The sequence below is a fragment of the Perissodus microlepis genome, chromosome 10 (genome assembly GCF_051167445.1).
Source record: "Perissodus microlepis isolate ML-2025 ecotype Zambia chromosome 10, ASM5116744v1, whole genome shotgun sequence".
In the NCBI taxonomy this organism is placed as follows: Eukaryota; Metazoa; Chordata; class Actinopteri; order Cichliformes; family Cichlidae; genus Perissodus; species Perissodus microlepis.
Genome location: NC_140470.1, coordinates 13342990 through 13369285, shown reverse-complemented (window position 1 = coordinate 13369285; position 26296 = coordinate 13342990). Strand labels below are relative to the sequence as shown.

At 40.7% G+C, this 26296-nt stretch overlaps 2 protein-coding genes across 3 annotated transcripts in view; one reads left to right on the top strand and one right to left on the bottom strand.

Moving 5' to 3' along the window:
• Nucleotides 1-14386, bottom strand: part of lrch2 (leucine-rich repeats and calponin homology (CH) domain containing 2) — a 36594-nt gene extending 22208 nt beyond the window's left edge. Inside the window, exons 1-10 of the mRNA XM_084942212.1 lie at nucleotides 13995-14386; nucleotides 5163-5307; nucleotides 4780-4906; nucleotides 3930-4035; nucleotides 2702-2838; nucleotides 2367-2497; nucleotides 2116-2203; nucleotides 926-1022; nucleotides 703-800; nucleotides 503-570 (exon numbers count right to left, since the gene is read on the bottom strand). Coding sequence (XP_084798338.1) covers nucleotides 503-570; nucleotides 703-800; nucleotides 926-1022; nucleotides 2116-2203; nucleotides 2367-2497; nucleotides 2702-2838; nucleotides 3930-4035; nucleotides 4780-4906; nucleotides 5163-5307; nucleotides 13995-14229 — 1232 coding nt within the window. The 5' untranslated portion in view covers nucleotides 14230-14386. The remainder of the gene's footprint in view (nucleotides 1-502; nucleotides 571-702; nucleotides 801-925; nucleotides 1023-2115; nucleotides 2204-2366; nucleotides 2498-2701; nucleotides 2839-3929; nucleotides 4036-4779; nucleotides 4907-5162; nucleotides 5308-13994) is intronic.
• A 2401-nt stretch (nucleotides 14387-16787) lies between these two features.
• Nucleotides 16788-26254, top strand: LOC146378981 (U2 snRNP-associated SURP motif-containing protein). 2 transcript variants are annotated; one of them, XM_084942211.1, is made up of 25 exons: nucleotides 16788-16884; nucleotides 17703-17754; nucleotides 18035-18119; nucleotides 18251-18362; nucleotides 18826-18929; nucleotides 19067-19134; nucleotides 19251-19348; nucleotides 19444-19508; nucleotides 19589-19754; nucleotides 19838-20037; nucleotides 20490-20533; nucleotides 22227-22331; nucleotides 22415-22481; nucleotides 22600-22769; nucleotides 22861-23023; nucleotides 23130-23209; nucleotides 23305-23392; nucleotides 23494-23622; nucleotides 23745-23934; nucleotides 24189-24269; nucleotides 24345-24408; nucleotides 24495-24639; nucleotides 24874-24984; nucleotides 25661-25833; nucleotides 25920-26254. In XM_084942211.1, exons 3-25 carry the CDS (start codon nucleotides 18042-18044, stop codon nucleotides 26032-26034), a joined length of 2616 nt encoding a protein of 871 aa, XP_084798337.1. In that variant the 5' UTR covers nucleotides 16788-16884; nucleotides 17703-17754; nucleotides 18035-18041; the 3' UTR covers nucleotides 26035-26254. The 2 variants fall into 2 exon arrangements, with proteins under 2 accessions (XP_084798337.1, XP_084798336.1); XM_084942210.1 differs by lacking the exon at nucleotides 16788-16884 and adding an exon at nucleotides 16933-17087.
• Nucleotides 26255-26296: the final 42 nt, after the last annotated feature.

Genomic DNA, 26296 nt, shown 5'->3' with positions numbered 1-26296 from the left:
TAAGAAACAAAGAGAAAGTTTTTTTTCTGTTCTCTCACGCTCCCCTCTCTCTTTCTGCGCATGGTTTCCTCTGGTTCCTGTAAATTGCTGGAGTGGCACACCTGGTCTGTATTAACCACTCCTTGGCTCCAGTATAAATACCTAGGCTTCCCACTCACTTCTCATTAGAGCGGGTGAGCAGTGTGGCAGTCACGCTAAGGCTAACCACTCCTGGTGTTTTCATGTCTTTTATTGGATATTTCTGATTCAGATTTTTCTTTCAACCCGCTAGCCTTGCAGCACACTGAGCCCAACATCTTCCCTGTCCACTCTCCATATGCCTAACCTCATCACCGGGCTTGCTTCCCGAAAATAAATTTTGCTCTGTTGGTCTGTCTGGATCTGATTTGGGTACCAATTAGCACAACCTGTGCCAGCTCACCCTCCAGCGAGCGGTTACGTTACCCTAAAAAGTCCAGGGGATGGTGGAAAGTAACAGCATTGCACACACAAAAAAACTCACCCTGACTCCTCTTTCCAGCTGTCTTTATCTTTGCTTTGGTGAGACATGTTAAGAACTTTCTCCAGTTCCTGGAACGCACACAGGGACATCACGTCACGTCACAGGACCAAGCACACAGAGATAGATATTCTCTCCCAACGTGTCTTCAAAAGATTTCCCACATTCTTCTCGGTTTTCTAGACTGATTGATGAATTCATACCTTTATACAAGACACATGACTGCTTTGCTGCCCATTGCACTCTGACAGAGCAGGATCCTCGTCCGGGTTGGGCTCTATAAAGTCATAGAGATCCTGATCTGATAGAGGGAGGAAGCATCCGCGTTCATCACATGAACTGTCACATTTTTAGGCACTTTATTCAACAACCCCGTGTCTCTGTTATTGCTTTCAAAGGGAATATGTGATACTTATTTTCGGTAACCTTTGCAAGAGTCCATTTTGGAGAGGAGTGACAGGGCGTCGGCACGGGCTGTCTCTGAAACTTGAGAGTGCAGGCTGACGGTGTCATCGTCTGAAGGCTGAAGGAGAGGAAAACAGAGGAATGGGAAGTCAAGTTTCAAATGCAATCAATTCACCTGAATTATTACTGTTGCTATTTTGGGTATTTAAATGGAACAGGATTAAAAGGAAAAAAACCACACCTGCAACACGTGATTGTAGCATTTGCCAAGTCACGTTTACAGCCTTACTAAGCAACTTTAATGAGCAGATATATTATGTATATATTCAGTTCCTCCATTAATGATCTTTTGAGTTGTATTTGTAGTTCTTGGCATGTATCCAGACATCCTTCTGAAAGTATCCTTGTCTCTTATACTGGTTTGGGTCTCGCCGGTTATTCTCCTGTCACAACAGTAAGCTCACACAGTGTTTTGCAATGCTATAGCTTACAGGCATAAGGGAGGCTACTCAAGTTTAGGAGGGAAGTCCTTTAAATATGTTATTCAGAGCTGCACATTTCCACCTTCTACTGTCACATCAGTATTTTTCCATTTGGATTTCTGCCACCTTCACAAAGCTTCACGTGTTGCTGCTGACAACCAACCTCCCTGCACACTTGCTTCCCATTATCCAACAGTGCCCTGCAGGTCACATCTTGCCAGTTTGTCTAGTCAGATATTTATGTTGTTTTACCTAGTGTGCTAACATTTACTTCTGTCTGTATTTTTTTTTTAAACAACAGCCCCTTTATCGTGGCAAATGTGCTCTGGCCAAGCTGCTTCTTTTCTGTGCACCTGCATGAGTGCTACAACCAAAGCCTAACGCTCTTTCCACTCCTTAGATTTAGTGTGATTAACAAGTTGACCACCTATATAAACAGCTCATATTATATCAAGTTATAGTTATATATTTCAATATGTGCTCTTTCTTAAGTAGTAAAATGTATTTATTTTCTCACACAAGAGAAAATAAAATTGTATTCTACTTTCTGGGGCGTGGCTCACCTATGAGTGACAACTCCCTAATATATAAGTCTGTTTAAGCTTTCAAATCCACCCATCACTGATGAGATCTGGTTTCAGAAAAATATAGCTCAGCTCGAGGCTCCAAAACAGGAAAGCACAAGTCAGTGAGTGATGTCACATGTGTGACACTTGTTTGGACTCTCACCTCTGTTGTAGACAGCCTCTTGTCACCATTGTCACTACCAATTCCAGAGTCAGGACCGTGGTTCTTACTTGGGTAAAAATCTTCCATGCTGAAATTGCGCAAAATGACATAAATTACACAGCATTAAATGATTAGATAGCAGAAATGCAATGCATGGTGTTTTTAACAGAATAGAAGTGATAAATAGATGCATTATGATATAATGATATACTTGATGATGGTTGCAATTAAGTTAGTAAATCTGTCAGTACCTATCTGTTAGTGGTTGCGGTAGGCAACGCTTGCCAAGAGAGGGGAGGTCCAGGGTGTCTGGTTTCTTATCCATCCTACAAGCCTGCATGTTCAGGTACTTAAATATGTGCACTTTGCCTTTAAGACAAATCTGAAATAGATAAACACAAAATGTGTTCTTGAAGTCGCTCCAACCACTACAGAGGGAACTACAAGGAAATCCACGTGGGTGGATGGGTTAGATGTACAAAAACAACCACTATTTTTTTTGAAGAAAATCCATAAAGCTCCAATTGTGCTGTACATCTGTTCCCACATATGGGCAAAAGCACCACCATAAAGCAAATCCTCATACCTGTGCCGGTGGAGACTGCATAGGGTTGTTGTCTAGGATGATGTGCTGCAGTTGCCTCAGCTTCCTGTAGGCTGGAGGAATCTCTGTGATCTTATTGCAGGAGAAGTCAAGTCGGATGAGAGGCAGGTCAGCCAACTCTGAAAATACAAATAACAAGAAACTGATGTGCACTGCTTCGACTGCACAATCATCAGAAATTTGTATGTGCTGTTAGGGTAGATCTTATAAAAATAGTTTAACCACATCATTAAAACAGAGTCAAGTTCTTGTTTTTGGGCTCTTAACCCTGAAGCAACCACAATAATTCAGCAAATAAAAAAAAGATCATATCTGTATCTATAAATATGTTATTACACAATTTTTTTCAATTGCTCTGTTTGTCATAATGTAGTCTTTCCATCCATCTATGGCAGATGTTCTAATGTTAAGCTTTTCAAAGGTACTTTAATGTAAAAAGGGGTTAACTTGACTTGTGATTAAAATGCATTTCATCCTTCAAATTAATGGCAATATTTTGCTATGGTTCTTACTTTAAGGGCATGTAGAAATATGGGTAAAAGTATCTCTAACTGCTTTTAAGGGGATTTTTTTAGTTCATTGTGTTGAGCACATGTGATTTTTTTATACAGAATTTTATAAATATTATTAATCTGTTAGACCGGTTTATGTCCGACAATATTTTCACGGACCAGCCTTTAAGGTGTCGTGGATATATACAACAAAATAAAACCAGTACCGGTACAGATTTATTCATAACACACGGGAAAAGACCCACGGAAACCATGTCAACAATAAAAACGATTAAAAAATTACGATAAAAAAACGATAAAAACCCTGAAAACCATAAATTTCACACCTGATCTTTAACTCTCCTGGCCTGGTACCAAAAAACCCACGGACCGGTACCGGTCCACGGCCCAGGGGTTGGGGACCGCTGTGTTAGACAACAGCACAGACTGCATGGATTCATGTGCCACACGTACGAATTCCTCAAGTTGGGCTTGTCAATTCAGGTATCCTTAGTTATTCAGATATATATTACTATAATTTATTAAGTTGTCTTCTGCTATGTTTATCTGTGCCAACAGTAACAAGACAGGCAATACAAAGCAGTTGTATCTCTTGGCTGTGAAAGTCTGGCATAGATGCCAAAATGTCTCAGTGATGCGCAATCAATGCGTCTCAAGTGAAAGAAACACACAGAGAGCTTCATGAGTGATGGATTTACCATCAGGCAGCATGTGAAGACTATTCTTCCTGATGTTGAGTTCTCTCAAGGCTTGAAGCTTTCCCACTTGAGCAGGCAGCGCCTGGATCTCGTTTGAGCTCACGTCCTGAAATCCAACCCAGCAGGTGGAGACAAAGAGTGAGAAAAGGAATTATTAGCATTCACTCTCTCACCTCTCACACACATACATATAGAAAAATGGGAAATGGGTGCAGCAACTTATTGAGACATGCAAAGAACATAGAAATATAGCATAAAAGGCAAAGGCAGAGTTTGTACAAATCTATTGAGCTTGGAAGTCCATATTTAGTATGACCACCTTTATTCTTCACCACAGCCTGAACTCTCTTAAGGCAGCTTTCTTGTCATTTCTTTAAGCAGTCCTAAGGCATAGTTCTCCAGGCTTCTTGAAGGACAATAAGGCTCTTCTTTAGGTTGGATCTTTTGTTCTCTTCTCTGTCAGGATCATCTCGCACTGCTGTCGGTAGTCTTTCAGGCCTGTCACATTTTCTTTTGTCATCACTTTGTCCAGTTTTTAAGAACATACTGCACACCATGCTGAGATATGTCAAGTTTTTGGCTAATAGCTTATTGGGAATCACCTTGTTGGTGTAAAAATACAATTTTATGTCTATCGAACTGTGTTATCTGGCATTTTCTTATAGATTCAACTAAATGAATTGGAACAAACGATTGTGTTTTTGTGACAGGCTGCTAGTTAAAAAGTGCCTAAAGACACAATTTAAAATTGATTCTTTGCTAAGTTTTCTGTTATGTGTAGAGAGAACACTGGTGTATGTGCCTCAAGCTCTGTACTGTATACAAAGGCTGATGTATACAGGCTGCTCACCAGTTCCATTAAGTCTTTGGCCTTGCCAATCTCTTCAGGGATGGACACAAGCTTGTTGTTGCTCACAAGCAAAACCTTCAGGGGAAGGTTGAAAAGGTATTTCGGCAACACTGTCAGAAGATTTCGGCTGCAGAGAAAGACAAAACAATGACCTGCATTTAAAATAGCATACAGAAGCGTGTAACACTGAGACGATGGTGACTGGGAATTGAGTTGTAGCAAAAGAGGAAACATCTCTTTCGCGTGAGCATTTTCACCCTGTAAGTAAGGTGAAAGGGGAACAGGCACTTTTTTGGCATATAACTGAATACCAACATTCACTCCTTTTGTATTCAATTAGAGTCTGAAAAAATAATAAAAGTATAGTGTTAGCAATGGCTCACCTGATGTCCAGATAAGTCAGCATCTGCAGATTGATAATAGCTTCTGGGATGCACTTAATGCAGTTGTGGTAGAGGTTGAGTGACTCCAGGGGGGCAAACAGACACACTTCTGGGGGGATTTCTGTGAGACGATTCTTAGACAGATCTGCAAGGAGAAGAAACAGAATACTTGTGTGCATGAGCACACTGGTGACAAACTCATTATAAACCTTTAACATCAGTTATGTGTGCTTTTTGCACAAGAAGCCATTCCCAAAGCCTCGAAACACTGATCAATACATATCTGTGACAGAGCAGTAGGAAACGTAGCTCTTCATCGAACGTCGGTCTAATATTACACCAGAGTTTTGGGCTTTATAGGTTTGAGTGCTGCCGGCGGGATCATACGTCAGTATTTCCAGCATCGATCTCGCTGGGAGTGGCACGTTAATGGCTTTAGATTTGTATGAATGAGTGGAGAGTGTTGGAACTCATCCTACAGCTGTCATTTTTTTTGAAAGACAAGTTAACAACAAAATAAAATAACATAATTTTTTTTCTGGGTTGCTCTTTTAAGAGAAGAATCAGGTTTGCTGAGGCACAGAATAATTTATGTAGGATCCTTTATTGGATTTGGCTCTTTTTATTAAAAGAACGGTCAAAAGTGAATGAGTTCTATGATTGCATTTAACTGAAATAAGTCTTTTTATACAAATTCAACATATTTGCAATCATGTTATGATATATAATAGAACAATACCAGAGTAAACAACCATACTATCAACTGTTAAGGCTATAATAGCATGGCAGCATATCACAATGGCTAAATTGTTTTTCATGTTTAAGAGCTTAGTTCACCTTCACTCATATTAAAACCCACGGCAACAGTTTAATGTTAAGAGTTTTGCATGCATTTCTTAGTTAAGATATCAACAAAGTTACAAGGAATTCTTCTTAGGAGTCACTATTGTCCCTTGCCAAATTCAATGCCAACCCATCTCAATCCTGTCACGACATGTCACCTACAGTAAAACACTTGGTGCCAACTTCAAGGTGTGGCTAGAAAGGAAAAAGGGTATGAGTCACCTTCTGGTAACCACAAATGGCAATAACAACTGTTGACAGTACAGCTAATGTGACAAGTTCTCCTAAACTTGTCGAGCTGTCTGTTGTGTCGCCTGAAAACACTGAAGTTAGATTCTAAATTGGCAGAAGATGAATGTTTAGCACACAGATTTGATAAGTAGGACACTTTCATGTTTGCCAAACATATCTGTACAAACAAATGAGATCAATTTTACCATTTTTATGTCGACCGAATCAGACGAGGCCTTTCGTTCAAGATATTTTGTGTAGATGCAAAGAGACAGCTAAACGACAAAGCGACAGCAGAAGTAGCGGTTAAACACGCTCTGTTTAACCGCTGAAGGCAGTTTGCTAAAAAAAAATCATAGCCATGCATTAATGAGCTACATGCATGTGCTTTTGTTCTGCAACAGGAACATGAATGTAATCTCTGCTTCCACCCCCCATTTTTATCTGCCTGCTGTAATAAAATATTTAGAATTCATCCCAACAACGTCAAATAAAGGAAGCATACAGATACAGATGCTTAAGCTCATTATGCAGATATCTGTCCTCAGCCAGCATTCAGAATTTCCACATGTATTCCAAATACTTACTTTGGAAAGTCATATTAAATAATGTTTATCCTATATACTGCTGGTGGTCTTTGAGGCTCAGTCTTCAACCTATGTTGCAAGAGGAAAAACAGGAAGGTTCATCCACTGAAACATGACTATTAAATTTCACTGCTACCTGCCAACAAAATGTAAATATGCCCTGTGATCAATTGAAGCATAGCTTAACTCTTTATTTTCTTTTAAATGTCTTTAGATCGTGCCCACATTTCCACTTAAATAATCACTGATACTAACCCCGTGCACTTTAACCAGAAACACAAGGATACTTGTAAGGTTACCTTGCACTGCACTGAATTCCCCGTCAAACACTTATTGATTCAGTGCCTATAAATTATGTGTGTACGTGTCTGCGTGTGTGCTGTTGGTATTCTACTCGTGTTTCACTGACCTAAATCTGTTAACACAGTTACATTATGAGGATGTCTGCTACAAAGTAACATAAATCACTACCTACTAAGATTAATGTCTTTAAAGTTTGGGCAAATAGTAGTTTAGATCAGAGGAAATTCACAGTAAGTCAAGTTAATGTCCTTTAAATTCTTTGAGAATGTGGACACATTGGCACATCACTTTTCTAAAAGCACCTTACACCGCAACCTGAGTCTTACAACTCTGTTTTTCTACTGTACACATGCTCACACACGGATAATACACCAGGGTTCGGTGTAAAGGTTCAGTATCGTGGCAAGGACATTTCAACATGAGGAGAGTAGCAGGGGGTTAGTGGACAACCCGCTCTCCCTCCTGAGCCGTGCGTGTCCGTGTGCGTGTGTGTATGCGTGCACGCGTGAACAATCTTGTCTTGTGAATTATCTCTGGGTGACAAGATAATTACAGTGAGGAGCTCCTGCTGCAGAGCTCCAGATAAACAGAAGGCTTTCAATTATTCTGTCCCACATAACCAAAGTGCGCTATCCTTTGCTTGGGAAAACCAAACACTGCTGCGCCTCCATCCCCTCATTATGTGAAATTACATATAGGCACCACTATTTATTAAACAACTGAGCTACAGTATAAAGGTTTTAATGAAACTAAATTCACTTACCTGCTATTAAAAGGTTACTGTTTAGTATGAAGGATATCGTATCTAGTATTTAAATACGGGAAGTAAGGCCTTTATTCATTCATCCCCAGTGCAATGAAACACCTTCTCTACTTTTACTGAAGGTTGTTATCAGCTATGAAAAGAAACTGACCCGAATTGTATTGAAATGGCCTGATTTACCTGCATTTTAACATTACATACTATATGTTGAACCTTTCACCCCATTCGGTCAGATTACAAGACAGTTTGAGGAGAACAAAACCGCCTGAAGAATCGGAAAAACTGAAGAATCAGTAATAAACTAGATATTTGTTCCATGTCCTTTATATCAGATGTCAGTGTCCTCCGTGATCTTAGTCATTATCACTACTTGTCGGACATTTGATTGCAGCAGTTATTGTCTGGAGGTATAATTCTTGTTTTTGTTGTTGGTTAATTAATACCAGGGAAAAGAGAAAGATGCATTTATTACATACATGCCACTAATACATGAAAGCAGATTAGCTTTCTGGTGCTACTAGTGTGATTCCTAATATGGCTTCTCACAATAGCATTTAAACAAAAGTGCCACTAGTTGCAGCAAAACTAGTGACTAGTCAAACTAAAACTAGTCAATTAAAATGACCAAACGTCCAGACAGTGGTTATAGGAAACTAAGGTCAGATAATATGGATTTAAAGCTCAAGCAGGTTTCCACAGATAGGCTCTGACTGTGTAGTTGTCTATGGGCTCTGACAGCAGTCAGTAAGCAGAAGTGAGAAGCAGACTATGACACAGTCAGCAGCACAAAGGGAAAAGAAGCCAAAGGGTTAAGGGAAGCAGAAATTACCACATGGGGAAAGACTAAAGCTGAGGTCACAAGGTATACACGCTTTCCATTAAGACTAAACTCTGCCTCTCCCTCAGGCTTGGACCTTGATGCTGTAACCCAGCTGCATATAGTCAATTCCCCCATCTCCCTCCACACCCTAATCTGGTCCCACAACTGGGTATTCTGTGTTAGTAGTTGAATCATCTGGGTGATGGGGGAGCTGGGGGGTAGGTGGAGACAGGCTTTATATGCCTGTCTATCTTTTCCCACTATTCCCTCCTCCAACCTAGGCCACGCACCATCTGCAGCGCACAGTGGGTCTTTAATCCACCTGCTTGCTGCCTCAAGCTCCCACAGAACAAGGCCCGCCAGGCAGAGAAGCACTCCACCAAGGCTCCACGGCACCATATCATCAATCTATTCATTTGTGTTCGTAGTGCAGATGCTGCTTGGATATGTCCTTCCATGACACAGCAAAATGAATACTAATTGCTTTCTTCTGGAGCAAACAGTGAGTCTCTGATCAGCAAGAGACTGATTTTGAAGAGAGGATAAAAATAGCTTTAAGTTGCTATTTAGAAATTCAGCTTGTTATCACTAAGTTATTTGTCTCTAAGCTGCAGGAAAATGAGACCATCATACTCTATTTACTGTATTTTGTCAATAATGCCGCAAGATTCAGTTTAATGAAAACATGGAAGGTGCATGTCAAGGAGATGATTAATTGGGGTTAATTAATTTTCACCCTGCAGCAGATGTGCCACAGCCACTATGGCTGTCAGGATTTGGGTGTGGTCCGGTGCTGCGGGTTGGACCGTGCAGATTGTTCATTGTGAGATTTGGCCTTAGAGATCGGGTAGTCTCTTGATCAGCTGCGTTTGTTCAGCTACTGTGCAGGGGTTGTCCATGAGAGCTTGTAATCACCGTCAGGCACTAACGCGGTCCAATTGATCCATGAACCGCATCCTTTGATCTCTGCCCAATCCAGATGCTTCAGGATTGGGCATAGACATGCTTCAGCAGCACCCGGTGTTGACAGACACACAGACACATTAATATGCAAAAACATTAATATAGATATAGATACTATAGATGTGCAGAAACGGCTTCTTTCCCTGGACCATTTGATCTGTAAACAAACACTATCCCCCTACACCGCATCCCTGTCCACCCACCCACCAATCTGAGCCATGGTCTTAGTAACCCTCATCACTCAGACCACTCACAAGGACTCTACTCAGACCAAGTCCTTTGCAACCTGTTCTGTAATGTGTGCCTTTCCCTTGTTTTGTATATATTTCTCCTGTTTGTTAGTTATTCCTGCTGCTTTACTATTTTCATTTACAGTAAATGGCTATTCTATTCTAATCTATTCTATTCTATTCTATGATCATAGGCTTAATATTAACCCCAACATTAATTTTTCACTGAGTCCATTACACCAGAAATTAATTGAATGAAATTAAATCACATGTCAAGCATTTGATTCATGTTCCTATTTTTAAATGAAGAAGCAGACACTCTGGTTGTGTTACACTACACAAATTTGGACACTACAAATGTCTGATTGGAAAATTCAGACATGCCACATTGTTCCTGTTAAATTCTAACACATCCTACTTTGAGACGACACTAAAATAGTCACACTCTGTTATATGACACACACATTTCTAATTTACTGTGGTTATACCTTCATTTGTTGAGCTTTTTGTCACGCACATACGCCACGCAGATAAAGCCTAGCTGCGAACTAAAAGAAAAATTCTGTGAACATGTCCTTGGTGCCTTTTTAAAATGTGAATGTTACTTCTGTTGAACGTGTTTGTAACTCCAGTGCTTTTTAAGCTGTTGGTTCACAGAAAAGAATCAATTAGAGACCACCGTTTCATTTTCTGATCATTTTACATTCAAGTCTAAATGTTTAACAGTGGCATCATTAATATACAGGCCTGCGTCTATAACCCAGACTAGGCGTGGGTGAGTAAAGGCCTTTATCTCTGATATTTTTCAAAGACTACCTTCAACTAAAGGACACTAACAATTTTCTCAAAAAGGGATTTAAAAGAAAATTTTATGTTGTGTCTCATATATAAGACATAATTATGGGACGACTCTGTTGCCCAAAGCGCTTGCTGTTCTGCACAGGCTTTCAGGAGAGACAGAGGATGTTTGATTTAACAGAGCACAGAGAATGAGTAACACTTTTAAAGCCTTTGGGGGGAGTCAGCCTGCTTGAACTTTAATGAGCTGTGGCGCTTTCAGTATTTACACTGGTTGATTATTAAGGCAGAGAATGTTTGCTTGATACTTGTGTCCTTGTGGAGGCTGTCCTTGAAGAGTTTAACTTATAAGGAATGCAGCAGCACCTTGTGAGATTTACTGTGCACACAAAGTCCCACAAAATCGAATAAAGAATGCCCAAGTTGCATTTTGGCCTCCTGTTTCAAGGACTTCCGGTATCTTAGTGGGCTTTTTGGTTTGTTCTTGGCTGTCAAATTATGCGGACTCTCTTTTTGTGACAAAAACTGCATTACACGCTTTTTTTCACTTACCTCTTCATTTTGGCCATTAAATATTAGATCAAACTATTTGTGGATGACGGAGTAATTAGCCAGTCAGTGAAGTGTTTATAGTGTGATGACAGATTAGGTGCGATCTTCAATTGTGGCACAGCCATTAAAAATGGAAGATAAAACCACACACTAAATCTAATGCATGTATTGTTGATTATACCATTAATGAGTCATCACGGTCTCTAAGAAATCCCAATTTGAAATGTCTTTATTAGCATTTTTCCTGAGAAGTCACAGAAACAGCTGGTGTAAACTTGGCTGAATATCTGACAATAACTCACACCTGTGAAGGCACGGTGAAGGCACCTCCCGGCGGTGGGGTAACGGCAGGTAGAGGCATGCTGGGGTTATGAACCTGAACATCTGCCCAGATAGATGCACTAACCCGCATGCACTTCTACACAAGTTCGGGGCAGCATTCTTAGCGCTTTCCCTGTGGGAAAACAACCCGACTGGAGACAAACTAGCAGCAGCACACTGCAAACGGACACCACCCCTGTGATGTCCGCTCCCTTTTTGGTTGCTGCTTAGCCGTCAGATGAATCCGTTTGCTTTCTAAGAGAAGCAATGCGATGTTATCGAAATAGCACTTCTTTATACTTGTCACGAGACATATCGAGAGCCACTTCTTCTTTTTTTAAACGCTTTTCAGTTTTCACGTGTAACAAATAATGTAGCTTAACAAGCTGGGTCTTAGTTTACAGAGCTGGCACTGTTCAGTGAGGACTGAAAGCTGCAGCAAAGACTTATAAGAAAAGATGCATTAAAGTTAACTTTAAACTGCATCTGATTTTGACTGAGCCAGCAAAAATGACACCGTTTCTATTTGCAGCAGAGATTGCAATTGATGTAAAGGGTAGCGCCGTGAGGTGTTGATCTCTCTTCGCACATCTGAAAGTGACACTTCCCTTCTGGCACACCTTTAATTTGACAGAGTGAAATGAAGGCGTGAGATACAAGCGCGAGGCGTGCAGCATTTACAGCACCTGAATTGCACTGGCACAGAAATATAAACCTTCCCACCTCTTCGAGTTCTCATCGCTGTTATAATGAGCACTCCAGATAATAGAAGCTGTTTCTAAATTTAAAACGCGAATAAATAAATAAATAAATAAATAAAACTCTTGACAGATGTTTTGACTGAAGTTTAATGGAGCAAAGCTGACTGGTAGAAGAGCAGATCATTACAAAGACGGCCTAACAGTCTGTAAATAGTTCACCCCAAACTTCCTGTTTTGTGGTTTGTCACGAAACATGACTGGCAATCTGTGTAAAACAAAAAGGCCCTGAGCTCCTCTGGGTTATTAATGGTGTGTATTGTTATAAGTCCTGTTTATTCTGGAGAATTAGCACATATAACTATCAAATGAGCAAATTTCCATAGATCTGGGTGGACAAACCCACTCACAAAACGATTACTAACGACTAAGAACAGCAGAGCAGCATGTAAGAAAATAGTTGGATTATAGCTTAGTACTGGAAGACATGTCTGCTTGTTCAGCAAACCTTTCACCTCCTACCAAGCCCACAAATGATTTTCAGTGGCTGGAGCCCTGTGCATATCATGCTTTTTGCTTTATTTTTGATTCAGTAATTAAACAAGTCACTTTCAGGTGTGCTCAAAGAAGACTGTCTAGATGTGAAGAGGTTCTGAAATCTTGGAGTAGAAAATTTTAACACCCTGGTGGTACGGGTAAGGGTAAGAGCTGCACATGATGACAGATTAACACCAGATGGTCTATGGACACATCAGAGGAGGAGACTATCATTTCTGAGATTTGGCATCTTCCACATGCTCATGTTAATGCTTGGGAATGATAAATAGCAAGCCAGTCTTACCAAAATTACCAAATGTGTGCAAAAAGATGAATATATGTATGTCTACCCTAATTAAACGCACAGCCACTGAAGTCAGGCCATTCCCAATAAAACTTATGTATGTATGACCTCACACTGATAACACAGACTGCTGAAAAACGTGACACTAATACTGACCCACTAACTACGGTTAAGGGTGACCCAGAAAAAGATCGCCCAATAAAGACATGGGTTAAAACAGGAATCAGCCTACATGTGAAACCAAAAGTAAACCCGTGTCTTCCTCCTGTCTGGTACATTACAAGCTACACTATATGGGCATATACAGCCGAGCAACCAAAGGGGCGTGAGGCTGCCAGCAAGTACCCTGCATCTTTTGTCTGATTGTGCCGAATATGAAAAAAGCCGCGCGTGTGTGTGTGTGCCACATGCTCATCACAAATGACATTCATTGAGCAAGAATCACACTCTTCGTTGCCGCAGGCTTCATTCGTGTAGTGCTCCAGCTGCCCCGTGCAGAATCAGCTGCAGCTTGGTGTGCAAACCACTGCACAGCGCCTACTTGGGTGCGCCTGCCGTCTCATTCATGTGTCTCGGGGGGGGGGGCTGAAAGCTACTGGCGTCGACCAACACAACAGCGCACTAAACTACAGATATACGAGCCCCGGTGGACAGTAATTACAAGCAGGATGTAGCAAATGTGCATTTACAGAAGTCCGCGGAGTACACGGTATACTCCTATAAATAATGTCACCTACACGTTATTGCGCCTTTATCCACAAAATCGAGATAAAATCCATGCACAATGCGGGCATGCTGCATTCATCCACGAGTACGTGTTTGATGTTTTTTGTTGGTTTACGTTTTGTTTCCTGTAGTCCTCACGCGTGCACACCAACCCACCTGCTTGTGTTGTATCGGTGAGATCGTAGCTCATCCCCGGGTACTCCCTCAGCTTCCTGCCGCTCAGGTTCAGTATCCCCGAGCACACAGCATCCTCCAGAGCCCGGTCCAGGCTTCGGGCCGTGTGGTGCTGCTGCTGGAACGGTGTGATGCCCGGGCTCCAGTGAGGTCCGGTGGGATAGTGATGGCTTTGTAGAGCGGTGACAGCTCCCACGCCTCCCTGACTGGACGCCATTTTTTAAAATAAAAAAAAAAGAAAAGAAAAAGAAAAAAAGAAATTACTCTTACAATAATAACAGCGCACAGCGGCAGTTTCTCCGCCCATGCGCATACACGGTACATTCCCAGCACGGACGCTAGGGGATGGGCTTCTGAGGTATTGGTGCTGCTGCTGCTACTACTGCTGCTGCTGGTGATGATGATGATGATGAGGGGGTATGGTGGCCATTTTGGGCTTTTAACCCTTTTTTCTCTCCATCTGGTAATAAACACCTTTTAACAGGAGACCCAGAATGACACAGGGGGCACAAGCATAGCACATTAATTGGTGCACTGTAGATAGTTATTTAAAAAATGATTAGCGTATAAAGGTTTATTATAACATTGAAATAAAACATATATAATCTAACATGTTTCTATAGTACAGCTCTCATCACATTCACTGGATATCACTAATCATCTACTGCTTTACTGCTCCTGGTTGTCTGAACAGTGAGTCAAATAATTATCCTCTTCAGTCATTGTGAAAACTTCTCCACCATCATACCCGGGTCCTAATGGGGCATTCCACTATCCCAGTAATGTCACAGAATGGTGCTAAAGTAAACTGAAGGTTATCCAAAACAACCCTCATGTGCCCTCTATCTATCGATCTATCTATCTATCTATCTATCTATCTATCTATCTATGGAAAAATGTGTCTTACCATATGTTGTTGTTGTTGCACTGTTTGCAGTTTGAGCATGGCAAATTGTACCATACGTTTTTCTCTTAAACTTTGGATCTTGAAACTGTATATTATCAATATATTTATATATGTATTTATCATAGCAACAAGATATCATAGGTTGAATGTAGTTCTTTTAATCTGCCTTGTTCTAATGAGGCTAGTAGTCTCTCTAAAACCTAATTAGCTATTGCAGACATAATACTTTTAAAATGACCAAAACAAGCAGAAGTAGTGTTAGCTAATGACAACAGGAAAATAGAAAGATGTGCAATTTTAATAAAAGTTTCCACTTTTTGTATGTTGACATGCAGCTCATGATGGCAGCGGATTATGACCTGAAACTTTTTCATCTAAGGTAGAGATAGGAAGTAGACGACAGCAGGTGTGTGTGGACACTTACTTTACTGCTTAATTTTCCATTTAATATCACATAAGGTTTCAGTTAAACTGTGTATTGTGATGTTCATTAATCAAAACTAGTCTCTATATATGTACCATGTGTGTAAAACTAGTGGCCTTACAGCTGCAGCCTTTTTTCCAAATACAATATTTTTGAGGTGTTTCAGTCATGTTTTTAAAGTACTTTTGACTTTGGGGACTCTGTTATACTTGTGCTTTTAGATCTCACAGTAGCCTTTGACACATTAGATCACAACATTTAACATCATGTTGGCAGAGGTCCTGCCTTTACTGGTTCAAGTCATACCTACCTGACAGATATTTTTCTGTCTCACTTGGTAAGTTTTGTTCATCTCCCTCCCATGTGGTGTACCTCAAGGATCCATCCTTGGACCCCTTTCTTTTATTTATTTGATGCGCTCTCATTTAACAAACACAATGTCTCATTTCATTTTTATGTAGATGACTGTCAGATTCACGAACCAGTTTTTACCGACCTTGGGGTAAAAATATGCATAAATCTTAAAATTGTCAAAATAAATACAGTTTTCATCTTAGGTATTGATCAGGCCTCATTATTGCGCCTACTAATAGTCCAAAAACCCAGCTTGTCTGCTGACAGGGACACCTAAACATGAACATATTTCCTTGGGTCTTGCCTCTTTACGTTGATTGTCTGTCCATTTTAGAATTAATTAAAAAAATATTTAGCTGCCTAGCTCCTTCCTACCTGGCAGACCTTCAACACATATACACTCCTCAAAGTGGACAACAAGGACCAGTCACTCCTTGTTGTCTGAAAAAACACCAGGGGGACAAGCTTTTGCTGGTGTGGCTCCCAAACTGCCACAACAGCAACATTGCCCCTCCATATTAGGCTGGACCTAACACTTGAGTTTTAAATCACGTTTAAAAACACACACTTTCTTCAAGGCATTTTAGGAGTAGTATCAGAGTTGGCTTCTAATCAGTTTTAGTCAGTTATTTGATTAGTTTTAATTTTTTTTTATGTATTTTTTATTTTAATTTATTGTACATCTTTTCTTTGTAGTTTTCCATGTTTTATTTATTTTTCCTTTTTGTTTAATATGTGGTTATTGTTTTTTATGGCTATCCTTTAACTGGAAAGCACTTTGGTCAACTATGTTTTAAAGTGCTCTATAAATAAAGTTGGATTGGATTGGACTGGATAATAACTCAATGGGTACAAATGATCATGAAAACAGGTAAGCTAAGGTCCACCAATTGCTTTGCAGCTTGATGATCGGGGCATGTTTTGAATTTATTATAATTATTTTATATACCTTAATATTTTCCATCACACGTGTCACATATAATCAGTAATTGATTCGGACTGTCTTTTGTCCACTGGTGTTCAAAAGTGCTTTAAATCAGCCTCTTGCACTTTAATAAATAAAGGGGTCTCTCTCTCTCTCTCTCTCTTCGTTTAAACCCCAAACTGACATTTATGAGATTTATGAAAACCCCACAGCCGGTGACCGCCACAAACCTGGACGTGAGGAGGCAAAACTGTAGCAGCAGGTAGATGAAAGAAAGAGAAGTCTCCGTAATGAGTAGAGTATGAGCGCACAGAGATACGGACTCCTTTAATAAGCTGCGGACCGAGCAGAGAAGAGCAGGCGTCCTCTCACAGGAGCTCCACTCGCTTCGTGCTAGCACGATGTGATTAAAAAAAACACTTGTCAGTCGCAAACAAATGGTGAAGCAATAGCTTAACACACGTTGTAAGTTGCGGTTATATCGGGTTGTGTGCATGCACTGTGGTTTAAACGTTGTCCTGCGCGGTCAGTCGGCGCTTTTGCGGCGTTTCAGAACAACATAAAGAGACAGTTATGTTAGCTAGCTAAGAGTGTCTGAGCTCTGTGTGAGTGTTAGCACTGAGGGAGGTGTTTGCGATTATGAAAGATGCAAATGTGTCCGAGTTACTGAATTGTTGGGGCCATAGGTTGACAGAGGAAATATAAGCTCTAGCATTATTCATGTGAAGGTTAAGGGTGGGCTAGCTCTTTATTCGTTAGCTAACATTAGCAAAGTGGAATGGTAGCCTGTGTGTTGTCCAGGCCTTTTTAAACACGTTTATTTGCTCAAGATGGACCTGACCAGCTTCTCTGTTTAAGTAGTGCATGTTTATTGTTCAAAGAGCCTCTTAGTTTAATGCATTTCATCTTCTTGGCTTTAACTATCAAACTTAAGGGTTGTAAACATCCCAGTGTCCACCCCCCTGGTACCATAGGTTAGCACTGTGTGTGGTTATTGATGAGTAGCACTAGTTTTTTCTATGCCTGTGTGTTGTTTATTTTATTTGGCGATTAATACTCTGTGTTTTTCTCCTTTAATAGTCTGTATCTAATATCTTACCAAAGAAAGGATGCCATAAGTGACACTAAATCGGTAAGATGACTCAACAGAAGACAGAGATTTCTATTGCTTTGCCCTTCAGTGCATGTCTGCTGCTGTGGGCTCTGCCTCCCACTGGATCAGGGAGCTCTCTTAAGATTTACTGTTATTATCAAAGCATGAAAATGCTACAAGTTGCTTAAAATTGTTTGCAAACTACTGTCGAGGATGTTAGGCATTTTTAAGACCTCTACAATTGCTTCTGTGCTACCAATTGAAAGGCATTTTAACATGAACTTTTCCACCCTTGTGTATTATTATGTACTGCTTGCAGCTTGAGCATGGCAGATAGAAAGGGGAAACCAGCAGCTCCACTGAAAACACTCACAAAGAAGGAACAAGAGGAGCTCAAAAAAAAGGTGGAGGGGGTTTGGGATGTAACATTTAGATACGATGCAGAGTGTTTCTTTTGAATGTTTGGCGGAAATAAAACCTTATTAAGATCATATGGTAATGAATTAATACAAATAGTGTTTCCTTGTCTGTCTAGGAGGAAGAAAAAGCAGCAGAGGTGTTTGAAGAATTTCTGGCTTCATTTGAGACCAGTGAGAAAAGCAGAGTGAAAACTTTTGTCCGTGGAGGTATTGTGAATGCGACTAAAGGTGAGCAGCGAGGGTTTTCACAAGCATCATGATGTGATTTAGCGACATTGCAGTTATGTTCCTTTTGTTCAGCAGTGGGATGTCAGGACCAAGCCTGATTGCAAGTTGCATGTTTAAAATAATAATAATAATAATGATGAACCAAGTGCCTGACTCAGCAGTGAAATAGTTCACCATCTTCATTTTTAAGGGCCACATGTTTGTGATGGTTTAATAAAATTCAGAGACTCTGAACTCTGGGAGAACTGCACTATAGGATTACTTATAGTTGAACATAGTTGCTCAACGTATTGTTATATGAACAGACATCTCATTTAGTTCACTTGTGAGTGAGTTTATATGAATTGTTTTTGGAACCAGTGCCACTTTCTGTCTGAATGATGTTCAGGGTCAAGTCATAACAATGAAAGCGTTTACATAAATAAGCCGGATCAGTATTCAAGGGTTGTCTTAATCTTTGCAGAGGAGGAAGCAGCAGAGGTCAAGAAAAGTAAGCTCTACCAACCTGCTACCAAGTTTGTCCACGTGTCCCAGCATGTCTCACCATCAGCTGAAAGCAAAAAGTCTGTAAGTTTATTCATTTTTTTTATTTTGGATCAAATGCATAATATCTGATTAAGTATTAATGTAAAAATACAGTCCTATTAGCCTCAGCTTTCAGTGTTTGAACCTTTTTAATAACCAGCTGTTTGTTTGTTTGATAGACCTTTAAAAAAAAGGCAGAAGAGAAAAAGAAGAGTAATCTCGAACTATTCAAGGAAGAACTTAAGCTGTAAGTTGATTTTGTTTTTTAATTTATTTTTCAAAAATGTGCTAGAAATCATGTTTCTGTGAAATATGTTTATCTTCTTGGGACATGTAAATCTGTTTTCATGTGTGGGGATACAGAATACAAGAAGAGCGTGAGGAGAGACATAAAAGGAAGAAAACTGACTCCGGTGGAGGACCATATGGAGATCTGGACACGCCTTTATCAGGACGATCAAGTAAAACCCCTCCTTTGATATTACTGTTGTTGTTAGTTGAATCAATTTGGTAACCTTTAAATTGACCTAACATCAAGCCCTTTTTCACCCTACAGCGTTATATGATGACCTGACAGTGCCAACCACCACTAATCTCTACATTAACTGCATAAGTCCAAAGGTAAAGGTCCACACAGACTTGCATAGGTTCAACATATTGCTCACGTACGATCCTCGCTTTAAATTTCGACTACTTTTCAGATGAATGAAGAAATGCTCTGTAAAGAGTTTTGTAAGTATGGTCCCCTGGCCAGTGTGAAGATTATGTGGCCCCGAACAGACGAGGAGCGCTGCAGAACCTCTAACAGAGCGTTCGTGGCCTTCATGACACGGAAAGATGCGGAGAGAGCCTTGGCTGCACTAGATGGTACAGGTGACTCTTAAAAATACCCCTGTTACATATCACAGCTGTTTTTCTCACAGCACAATGAAATATGGTTTGCTTTGTAGGTAAAGTGATTATGGGGTTTGAGATGAAGCTGGGATGGGGCAAACCAGCTCGCATCCCACCTCAGCCACTCTACACGCCGGTGGGAGTGAGAGTCACACCGCCGCCGCCGTCCGGCCTGCCTTTCAATGCTCAGCCCAGGGATCGCTTCCGCAATGACTTCACCAAGCCGCTGGGCATGTCTAAAAAAGAGCTTGACAAGGTAAAATCTCATCCACAAGTAATTGGTGTTAACTGCATTTGTATGGTGATGTAATGAATTAGGAATAAGAGTGTGACAAATAAAGGAAAATTGTTTCTTTAAAGACCTGCAGATTTATCAGTATTACTATTATCATTATTATTTACTTATTTATTGTGGAAAGGCCTGCTGTTGATCCAAGTTTGGAAACTATAGCTAGTGACCAAGTCAGGGTAAATTTGTGCTTTAAAAAGTTATTTGTCACAGTTATTTACTCGAATCAGCTCAGCTTGTATAGATTGTGTAGTATTTTACAATAGTTCATTAGAGTCCTACAGCTGTGTCACCCCATCTCTTTTCACTGACCGTTAATACTGTCATCGTTTTCTATGCTGTATGTATCCTGCAGTGTTTCATCTGTACAAGTGCTCACGTTTTAACGTTTTCACTATTTGGTTTGACTTCACAAACAGACTCTGTCCGAAGCCGTAGTCAAAGTGGTTATCCCAACCGAAAGGTATACACACTCTTCTTACTATGACTGCCCAGCTGTTGTAACACAAGTGTTATAGGCGAGAGGCTGTGGTGCACTGTTCTTTTATCCAGATGTGTTGTTTGTGGCAGGAAGTCTCAGGTCTTAGGGCTGTTAGAAATACACTTGGCATCCCACAGTTGTTTTACAGTTGCTGTAAGTGGGTGGATACTTTGACATCTGCAACTTGTTGGAGGTGTGACTCTGCCCGTGATGATAAAAATCTAAATTTGTTCACCTTCCCCTCTCCTTGGGAAGCAGTAAACCATTTCCAGCAGAGCTGCTGTTTTTAGAAGGCTACATGCTCAGGCGTGTTCTGACCATTTGCAGTTACAGTGAAGACTGTTGTTGTGGCCAAAAAAACACCGTTGCCTCATCAGTGCGCTGCACAGTTCCCCCCCCAACAGTACATGGGCACAATCCACAGTGCATAAAACCTATCAGTGATTAAAACTGCTGCTGCTTTTGGTTGCTCTCGTTCACAAGGGGTCAGCACAGCAGATAGCTCAGATGACCTAAATAAGACCCTTCAGGTTTGGCTGCCTGAGACCCAGCTCTCATCTCCAACATGATGAGAAGTAAATCCATTCTCTTTGCACAAGGTTGAGCTTCATTGCAGGTGGGCACCTGTAATTGGTCAGACCAGGCCTTCTGTAGATTGAGCGACACTGGAAGCAGTCCAGAGCTGCAGAGCAATCTCAAAAGGGGTAGATGGGCCAATTTTAAATCAAGCCTGGTGTTTGCTTTTTAAGGGCAGAGTTGCAGAACTTTTGGATAATTCCTCACACATGTCAAATGTCATGGCTTGAGGTTTACATGCAATTCTTGTTTCAGTTTATTAAAAATCCATCAAAACTCATCTTGTTCCCACCATGTCATTCAGTTGTCAGCTAGTTTTTCTGTTAAATACTTAATTGCAATTGTTGTAAATATCCGTTGGTATCTGTATTTTAAACCAACACGCCCTGGATTTCCCATGGGTAGGCTGAGACACTGCAGACGATACAGCTAGAAGGCATGTTGATTTTTCTCAAGTCAGATGTCAGTAGAGTAGTACTTTTGTCATAAATCAAGCCAGCTGCTCCTTCAGGTCATAGTAGAGTAATATGTGAGTGTAACTATAGTGGCAGACATAACTGCATGAACACAGTCTACACTGATCAAGTTCAAACAGGTTTCAGGTCTGCAGCCCCAATCCAAAGTAACCACTGGATACATCTTTTTCAGACATTTTAGACAGCAAGATTTTTGCAGGATGTCATAAATTTGGCAACCCTGACAACTAAAACACAGTAATAAATTACTGTTTTTTCTTCTCAAAGCATTGCATGAGTCAAATATAGCAAGACATCAGGATTCTTGCGTATTTGGCATCTTGAAGCTTCATGATTAATGTTAAACTTTGGATTGGGGCTTTGCAACGTGAGCCATGAAAAGTTATTGTGATTGTGTCATTTCTTCTCCATTCTTACATTGTTATCGGGAAAAAAGATAGGCCCACACGTGTAGTTTTCCTATTATATTTGGGCGTGCATAAGCACAGTATATCTTGATTTAGAGTGAGCAGCATTTAGTCTGCCAATAATATTCATGGGCCTTTTACTGTTAGAGATGCTTGAGTGTGCATTATGAGTTTTAATCTTAAACCTGGCTCTGATGCGCCTCTCTGTCCCCACAGGAATCTGTTATTCCTTATTCACAGGATGATAGAGTTTGTGGTGCGTGAAGGTCCAGTGTTTGAAGCCATAATCATGAATAAAGAGAAAAACAACCCACATTACAGGTATGTTTGCAGCACTTGGGCCCGTGTTGGTGTTAAGTTGAAAGAAAATTGCATCGTGTTTGATTTATCTGTTATTGTCTCAGATTCCTTTTTGACAACAAAAGCCAAGATCATGTGTACTATCGCTGGAAGCTTTTCTCCATTCTTCAGGTATTCTGTTTCTGCAAAACCTTGTTTCTGAACAGTTACCGGAAGTAACGGGGTCATGTGGATTTAAATCATCTTTTTCTTTTTTTAAAAATTTGTCTGGTTTTCATCCGTACCTCAGGGAGAGTCCCCAACAGAGTGGAGGACGACAGATTTTCGCATGTTCCGCGGAGGCTCTTTGTGGAGACCACCTTCTTTAAACAGCTACTCTCAGAGAAGTGAAGAAAGGCAAGAGGAAGAAGATGATGTTTCCCATGAGGAGGAGGTGAAGAAAGGGCAACTCCGAGCCGAGTAAGTCATCTAGCGGTCACAGCGACATTTATTTATGCTTGTAACTTCAGTTAAACTGAATGAACATGACTCTTCTGTAAACATCTTTCAGGCACAGACAGAGGCTGGAGATGTTGCTTAAGGAGCTCACTGCTGGGAGAGAAGACATTGCCAATGCCATGATGTTCTGCCTTGACCGAGCGGATGCAGCAGAGGAAGTAGTGGGACATGTCTCCGATTCCTTCTCCTCGCTCCAGACGTCCCTTCAGAAGAAGGCAGTTTTCTTCCTTATATCTTTATATAACACGTGTTACACAGAATCTCTGTAAAGCTACAATAACCAGGTCATATTGAACTTTTCTGTCCACTTCAATCTCACAGATCGCCAGATTGTACCTTGTGTCAGACATCTTGCACAATTCATGTGCCAAAGTAGCCGGTGCCTCGTATTACCGGAAATAGTAAGAGACTTTCCCTAAGTTTGGCCTGAGCACTCTGATCGCATTTTATTTCAGCTTTGTCTGACCATCTTAAAGTTTTCCCCTCATCTTTCCAGTTTTGAAGCAAAGCTGCCACAGATCTTTGGAGATCTTAACGCAGCGCACAAAAACATACAAGCCAGGTTGCAGGCTGAGCTGTTTAAGGTAATCATGGAATTCGCTTGCCTTTCGCACAAGGACATTTACTAAAAATAGGACAACAAAACATTTTCATATGCATATTATCTCTTTCTCTCTCTCCACAGCAAAAGGTCATGAGTTGTTTTCGAGCTTGGGAGGACTGGGCCATTTACCCACAGCCTTATCTAATCCACCTTCAGAATATCTTTCTCGGCTTTGCCAAAGCAGGGGAGGAGCTAGCAGAGATGGCAGAGGTTAGCTGAATTACTCCCCTTATTACTGCCTTTTGGTGATGCCATTTCAACAATATAGGCTCCCCTTCTTGTTGAAAAGTAAATGAACCTTGACATAAATGCATTTCCTTGTCTCTTTGTAGGAAGTATCCTGTGATATTGACGGTGCACCAATGGACAGCACACCTATAGATGGCATACCTTTGGACAGAGCTCCTGTGGATGACCTGGATGGCTGCCCTATGGGCTGGGACCCTCTGGATGGAGTCCCTGTTGATGACATAGACGGTGTTCCCTTAGGGGTCACCGCTGATGACATTGATGGGATGCCTTGTGAGTCCACAGCATATTAATAGTGTTCTTTTTTTTCTTTTTTTTAAACAAAAAACGTCAATAATCCACCCAGCTCATACATCAAAACACTGACGTCCTGAGTAACGAGTGCGCATCTCGATCTCAGCAGGAACAGATTTGTGCTGTATTTCTCAGTCATTAAAGAGCAAACTCACTGTTATCACGATCTAACTGGAAGCCTTTCAAGGATGACCTGTCCTCGTCCTAACCTTGTGGCTGTTTTATCTCCCCAGTGGATGAAGGCAGTGTTCCTGTCTCAAGTGTGCCTTTATCTAAGTGGGAGAAGACTACTGATACTGGGGTGTTTTCTCAAGGTAGACTTGTCAGGATGTTACTGTATCATCAATCTGCCCAGATCATCGTGCTTATTGTTCTCTTATCTCTCATAGCAAAGACTGAATCTAAGTGGGACACTGTGGTGGAGCGAGACAACGGCGATGAAGCAAACGTGAGGTAAGGCCCGAGTGTCTCACCTCCTGTGTACATTTATAAAAAAAAGAAATAGACTGCAGTCAAATGGATCTCATGCCTGTCAACAGTGGCAACTCGCAAGACGAAGACTCGGAGAGCGACAGCAGTGCCGATTCCTCCAGTCTATCAAACTATGACAGTGCAGTTTTTCAAAGCTCGCTCAGAAGTTTTCAGATGTCTGAGAGCAAAAGGAAAAGGCTGAGAGAGCTAGAGGCAAGTGAAAGTGTGTTCAAAAGCATCTTTGTATGAGTTAGAGTTGCTGAAAACTGTTTACTTTTAGATCTTCTTATTTAAAAAAAAAAAAAAAAAAGTCACACTTCAGGCAGGCATAAACTGTTTTAGTCCATACCTGATGCCTGTGAGTACCACCATCAGGCATGTTGGACAATAAGTCAGATTGTAGTTGATAAATGTTCAGAACTGATTTGCTTTCTCACTATAACACAGGTAAAGGTTATGAAGATCCAAGATGAGCTGGAGTCTGGCAAAAGGCCGAGGAAGTCTGGAATGAGCTTACAGCAACAAGTGGAGCACTACAGAAACAAACTGCTACAAAAGGTGGGTTGATGAGCCACTTGAATTAGTATAGCTTTAAAATGACATTGCACTGTGTTTTACCTGTGGAGGAATAAAAGGTGCTCAGATTTTTCTCCCCAAAAGAGCCCCACTTTAAGCAAAATACAAGTCACTCATGTATAATAGAAGCACATCCTCTAATAATGAACAGTGTAGTGGGAAAAAAAACCAAAATTAGTTCAATCAAATTAGTCAGTACAGTTAAAATAATGATTTAGTGGCAGAGTTGTAAATGTTTGTCAAAATTGCACCATCTACTGGTAAGGAACTGTAGCTGCAGTTTATTTTAACCTAGGCGCTGTTGGTTCTTGTTTGCGCACAATTTCCTTTGAGTGGCACGGTTCATATTCACTACTAGAAATGTTGCTCTGTTGGGTATATTATGTGTGGAGATCTCAAGAGGGGAAAAAAACTAGCGGAATTTGCTGGACTTGTGTTCTAATGTAGCAGCTTCATTGCGTTTAAATAATTCTGCATTTTATTGCTTTTGCCCATGGACCAAAAAAGATGACAAAAAGAGGTTTTAAAAAAATTACTTTCCTTGTTATAGAACCCCCTAGAAGGAAACTCCCATTAAACCAGACTGAGCTGATTAGGGAATTACATCTTTAGATAGATAACTACAAATTAACAGGGATGTTTTTACTCTGTCCTGTAGGAGTTTGAAAAAGATGAAGAGAAGAATGAGAGATCAACATCAAAATCCAAAGAGAGGTCCAAGGACGACAGGAGGAGCAAAGAAAGGAGCAGAAAAAATGATGATGGGGATAGAAGACGTAGTAATGACCCTGGACACCAGGCCCGAAAATCAAGGAGCATCTCTCCTTTAAAGTAAGTCAACTGTGATGCTTTTGCAGTAGCATCCATCCCGAGTGTTATCTTTAAAGTCAGTATGTTATATGTTCTGTTTTGTTCAGGTCTCCCAAACGGTCCAAACGTTCCCGATCACCATCTCCGGACCACAAGGCAGGCAAATCCAGGTCACGGTCACCCCATCGCTCACACAAGAAAGCAAAGAAGAGCAAACATTGACTCAGCTCTGCAGTGCACTTCTGCAGCGCTCTTTCAAACAGACCAACACGTCTGCTCTGTCATAACTAAAACACTCCATGCAAGATTCAGTACACTTTTATATGATGAAGAATGAACACTGTAATTATATTTATTTTTGTTTTAATGTTTGGTTTAAAACAAACAAAACAAATGTCGCTGTAAAGTTCGGACACTAAATAAATCACCTTTGGTGATGGAAGCGCGTGTGTGTAAGATATGATTAGTGAGAAAAAGCATCAAA